Here is a 5,438-nt window from a genome sequence, read left to right as displayed (position 1 = left end):
CCCATCCCTACCGCTTTTTGTCTGTCTCTCTCTATCCACTGGCCCTGTTGTTTCATTGTCTGATGCTCTCACCCACTCTGCTGCCTCTCTTTCCTCTCTCTCCTCTTCTTCCTCCCGACAATTTTCCTCTTTTAAAATCTCTACATCTCTTTTTCATCATTTCATTTCCCCTCATATCAAATCTAGGTACTGTGGTATTCCAGTTTGCTGATATTAACTTTTTATTAAAAATAGTCTCTCTATGGAGTTTCTGATCTTGTAGACTTTTTAACAGTTTTTTTAACTTTTGCATCTATCGCAATAATATACTTAGTTTTCAATAGATTACCATTTGTTAGAACAGGAGGAGCATTCTTGTTTCGAGGGTTTTTGTGTATTTTGTTTTTTCTTTGTTTTGAGTGAATGTAGAAATGTTTCGTCGTTTTAAAAACATATTATAATGTTTTATAAAACTAGATGGTTTGATACAGCTAATATAATACTCTTCTTCCATTTTGGATGCCCCGGCTCTCGGTTCCCTCAAATTTTGGCATTGTCAAGATTGCTTGTTATTGGTCAACGGCACAAATCTGCATTTCTAGATTCACCAAGTTGAACACTGCACAAGCTCAGTGCAGATTTACTATGCCTCAAAACCATAACTGTAGGGGTATAACAACTTCATTTGACATGTAAATATAAGTATTGTAATTTTCATTTAGCTTTCCTACTCACTGTCAGAGAAGTGAAGGTCATGCACATGCCTCCAAACCCATTCAACGCCAACGCAAAGAAGATCAGGATGGACAGATCTGCAGGAGAGAGAGCAGATGAGACAAGGCAACTCCCACACATCCCATCTGATTGATTAAAGTGTCACCGCTGCATCAATACACTGTATGTGCCTGTGTGTACATGTGCTCTACAATATGGCTCACCTACAAAAGGAACATGACGGAGAGCAGTGTGTGAGGCAGTGCAGCCGCTCAGTGAACATATGATGCCGTTAAAGTGATGTATGTGAGTGACATGAGAAGGGATACTTACTGTTGGGATCACTGGCGCCGTAGGCGATGAGGAGGCAGGAAAAAGCAAAGCAGGCACTGGGGACACAAAGCAATGGGTTTAAGGCAATAAATAAACCAAACACATCATATCTGTCCACTATCATAATATCAGAACATTGATTTATATCTGTGCCTTACCTGCCCAGGAGACGTAGCTTCCGTGGACCATATTTGTCCATGACAATGCCCATGGGCAGGGTGATGGCAGACAGCAGGAAGGAGCCCACAGTGAAGGCCAGGTTCAGCATCTCGTCCTGGTCCTTGCAGATGGTCCAGCCATTCATCTCCAGGTACTCCTCAGACGCCTCCGATGTGGGTGCAATGGAGAGGTTGAGGCTGGAGCTGTTTTCTGGATGGGGAGAAAAATGAGAAAAGACTTTAGATTTGAACTGTCAGATTAGTCTATACTATATACTATATATATATACTCTACAGTCTATACTGGTGTTTCTAAATGGCAGTGAACTATAACTAACATCTGCACACAATCCAGTTTGTGATGCTTTATACCCAGAGGTGGAAAGTAATTATGCATATTTACTTACATACTGTACTACGGTAAAGTTCTGAGGTACCTGTACTTCACTGTGTTTCCATTTTATGTAACTTAATACTTCTAATCCACTACATTCATGGGAAATGTTGTGCTTATAGTCCATTATATTCATTTGACAGCTATAGTTAATGGATAAGTTTGTCTGTCAGTCTTCAGTCTAGACTGAAATTGACATTCCATACAGTGCCATCATCAGGTGGACATTTTAATGTGTCCAATACTTTACTTGTTAAACTTCCAATAACAAACAAAAATTATAATAAACTAATGACATTCCCGTCAGTCTCAGCATGACATTAGCATTTAGCTCAAAGGACCACCGCTCTTATTCTTGTTTACATTCAAAATAAATGATCTATATACAAAATATGAATCATTGTTAATCATTGTTGTGAACATACATTAGCTCCGCTTCAGGCTGCTTACACACTCATGCATTAATAATAACAATCCAATAATATAACACTTTCTGTTTAACCTAATACATTAAACTGTTATATATTTCAACAATTTCTTTAGTAAATCATCTTCCACAACTGTTTACACCAAAGGATAACAAAATGCAAAGATTTAACAATGTGACAGCTCACTTATTTTCAGTATTAATGCTCTGTTTGTCTGAACTGAAAATGTTTCCATATCAAACATCAGAATCTTCCTTTGATGAACAGCACAAATCTGGGCTTTGAGTTTGTTTTTACATGAAATATCGGACATATTGGAGCTTTAAATCAACCAGTGGATGTCTTTTATGCTGCACAACCATCATTAATTCCTCTGTTCTAGAAATTATCATTATGCAACAAAACCAGAAGAGCACCTGCTGACCTGTTCACTCTAGAAGTTTTGGTGTGATCTAAAACCAACGCCTTCTTGGTATTTCTCATGTTGCTCTTTGAGGTCTGAGCTGCTACATTTACCCCTCCCTCTCTCAGAGCTGAGCTGCTGATCTAAAAGCCAGGAGACTCATTAAAGGTCAAGTAAACAAACTGAAGGAAAAACAACACAATACAGGGTAAACAAGCACCAGAAATAGTCACAGCTGCACCCCTCCATGGTGGAGGGGAACTCTCTCCGGCACAGTCTGCCTCTCGCTGAATCACCGGTAAACACAGTCCACTGAGTTCATGAGGACTCTATTTTTGTCTATTAGACTGTTGCCTCTGGTGAAACTCTTGGTATCAACAGACAGACAGAGAGACAGACAGACAGGGGACAAAGAGGAAAACAACTCCTCATTCACCTTGACTTGTTTTTAGTCAAACTGCCAGAGAAACAATAGAGGCAGACTCAGCAGATAGCACATGTTTAATGTCTGTAGGAGGGAGGAAGGTATAAATAACTTAGTCATCAGAGTGTTTTCTTCATTTCAGTCCTGGGGGCAAGTTGTCAACAGCAGCTAAAGGCTGGGCTGCGTCCAACCAACAGAAGTGAAAATCTGCTTTGCCACTATGTTCTTAAAGCGGTGTGTGATATTGATTTCTGCCACTGTTGAGCCAGCTTAAGGTACAAAGAGGCAGGTAGGAGGCGTTCCCGCTGGTCTGTGGGCCTAGGGGGGATTCAGAGGAACAACAGGAAGCTATTTTGTAATATTAAATGCATCCTGGTGCAGAAAATTGGCCCAGTGCTCTGTAAGGATATAAGTAGGTGAACGGTTACGTAGCTTAATGAACATCTGATGGCTGCAGTGTGTGTTGTTTTAATGCTGGTACATCCGACAGTACACACAACAGTACATTTACTGAGGGATGTGAGGACACTTGAGCTCAAGAGCATTAAAAACCGGCAGCTGCAGAAAGGACTCGTTGGACTTAATGACGCAGAGCTATAATGATCTGTGGGCTTTTATAAAAAATCATTTTAATCAGATACAGTGACAGATAAGTCTTCCCACAAGGTCCTTTTAGTAGATGTTCTGGAGCTTTTCGATTGAAATGGGGAGTTTCCCTATATAAGATTATATGACACGATCAAAAGCTTTCAGACCAGCTACTAAACGGACATCGTGGGAAGAATGTGTCAGCTGCTGTTTCCAGGTCACGAATGAACTTCAGAGAGCTGTCAGCGGGACAACTTCACCTCAGTGGATTTTCAGGCAACAGGTTAACAGAAATGTATTATCATGATCAGTATAAGTAGTTGCACTAGTCGTATTGTAGACTTTGTATGTTGTTGTTGTTGTCTTTTTATGTGATCATGACTATTTATTGCTTGCTAATTATGTTAAAAAACAAACATTTTCCAAGGAGTACATTTTAATTATTCCTGACATTGAAAACATAACTGTCTCTATTGGAACTGTGTTTAGTATCGAGAACAAAAAAAAAAACGGAGTCAAATTCCTTGTGTATACATACTTGGCCAGTAAATCTAATTCTGATGATCGATAACTTGGTTTTCAGTGGAGAGTTTTAGTGTAGCATAAAAGTTTTGATTTTGTTGTCAAACCTAATTTAAAAAAATGGTTAAACACAAAGTCTAGATTACAGCCATGCTAGCAGCTGTAGCTAAGCTATGCTTTGAGTTACATGCTAACCTCCATATTTAAAAATGATCTGTGTGCATTTGCTAATTAAAATTTTTAAAACAAAGTACACGCAGGCTGATGGGAATTACTTTAGCCTGATAATGTAGCTACATTAAATGTTTAGGGACAGTTAGGCGGGAAAGTCAACAAAGTTATTCCACTTGTTCTTGAGGAATGGAGATATTTCACCTCAGAAATGTCTTCCATAAATGTTCATCTTCTGGTAACCATGAATGTTTGTACAAATTTGTGCCAGTCCATTCAATTGTCCGCATATTTCATTCTGGACCAAAGTGGTGGAGTGAGCGTTCTAGTGTGGCTAAAAGCTCAAAAATATGACCTTCTCTGTAAAAAAAAAAAAAGCTCTCTGTGATCAAACCTTTTTGTCAATATGGAGATGATGTGCTCTGCCCTCTCAGGCTGGTATTTGAGGTGTATTGGAGCAGTATAAGTGCTGACTGTTGGACTAACAGAAGAGAGCAGCATCACTCCCCCAGCAGCCTCAACTGCTGACTAATCAAATGGCCGCAGCAAACCTGAGTCAATAAGGGAAAATCCCGGACCGGCACACACACACACACACACCCACACCACATTACAGGCGAAGATACACTCAATGGGTATAAAGGCTGACTAGATCTTCTGGGTGGAAAGTTCTTTTCCTGATGAATCACTAGTGATATACCTTCTATCCTTCGGAGGGGTTGGGTTTCTCATTGCAATCCTGTGAATCACTATTGTGGTTTGGGTTAGTAGTTAATTCTGGTAGGAACCATTCGAGGCATTTTGGTTCTGATGTTTTTTATTGCCAACCCTTCCCTGGTTGGTTCAATGCCTGCGTCTCTGGATTTATAAGTAAACGACTTTCTTTACATTATGATCAAGAAGACTCGCCTCCTGCAGGAGGTCATTGTTTAAGACGGTATTTTAATAGGTATATATACTGTTGATGATTAAATAGTGGGTAACAGCTTTGCTCTTGTGTTTCGCCCCTTGGCAAAACAAAGTTGGCCCCTTTAGTTCACCTGTAGGATTTAGTGCCAAATACAACTTCACCAGCACGCTGATCTAGATAGCACATCCTGAAACAAACAGCACTGACAGAGAGTAACATCACCAGGACGGGGAATGATAATGTCAACGAGGAAATAATATGACAGTCAAGAAGTCTACCAAACAAAAGATACAGCAAAACGCCTCATCTGCTGTACACAGTGGTAACATACATCAAAAAATGATTAGCAGGGCAGTGAATCTATGCCCAGGAGGGACCTCAAAATGGGTGATTGTAGGAGGCTGCTTATATAAG

The 5,438-nt window shown here is 39.9% G+C and overlaps 1 protein-coding gene across 2 annotated transcripts in view; it reads right to left on the bottom strand.

Moving 5' to 3' along the window:
* LOC118341322 (large neutral amino acids transporter small subunit 4-like) overlaps positions 1–5,438 on the bottom strand; it is a 32,174-nt gene that overhangs the window by 18,727 nt on the left and 8,009 nt on the right. The window contains exons 3-5 of one of the 2 annotated variants that reach the window (XM_035679547.1): positions 1,185–1,395; positions 1,027–1,082; positions 715–791 (exon numbers count right to left, since the gene is read on the bottom strand). In XM_035679547.1, the coding sequence (XP_035535440.1) occupies positions 715–791; positions 1,027–1,082; positions 1,185–1,395 (344 nt within the window). Of the gene's footprint in view, positions 1–714; positions 792–1,026; positions 1,083–1,184; positions 1,396–2,411; positions 2,417–5,438 lie in introns of those variants that run through there. The other variant, XM_035679549.1, reaches the window with a different exon arrangement.

Source organism: Morone saxatilis, unplaced genomic scaffold, assembly GCF_004916995.1.
Source record: "Morone saxatilis isolate NCDOM2014 unplaced genomic scaffold, NCSU_SB_2.0 Contig8, whole genome shotgun sequence".
NCBI lineage: Eukaryota > Metazoa > Chordata > Actinopteri > Moronidae > Morone > Morone saxatilis.
The sequence above is the reverse complement of the archived record's forward strand: the minus strand, read 5'-3'. Positions and strand labels throughout refer to the sequence as shown.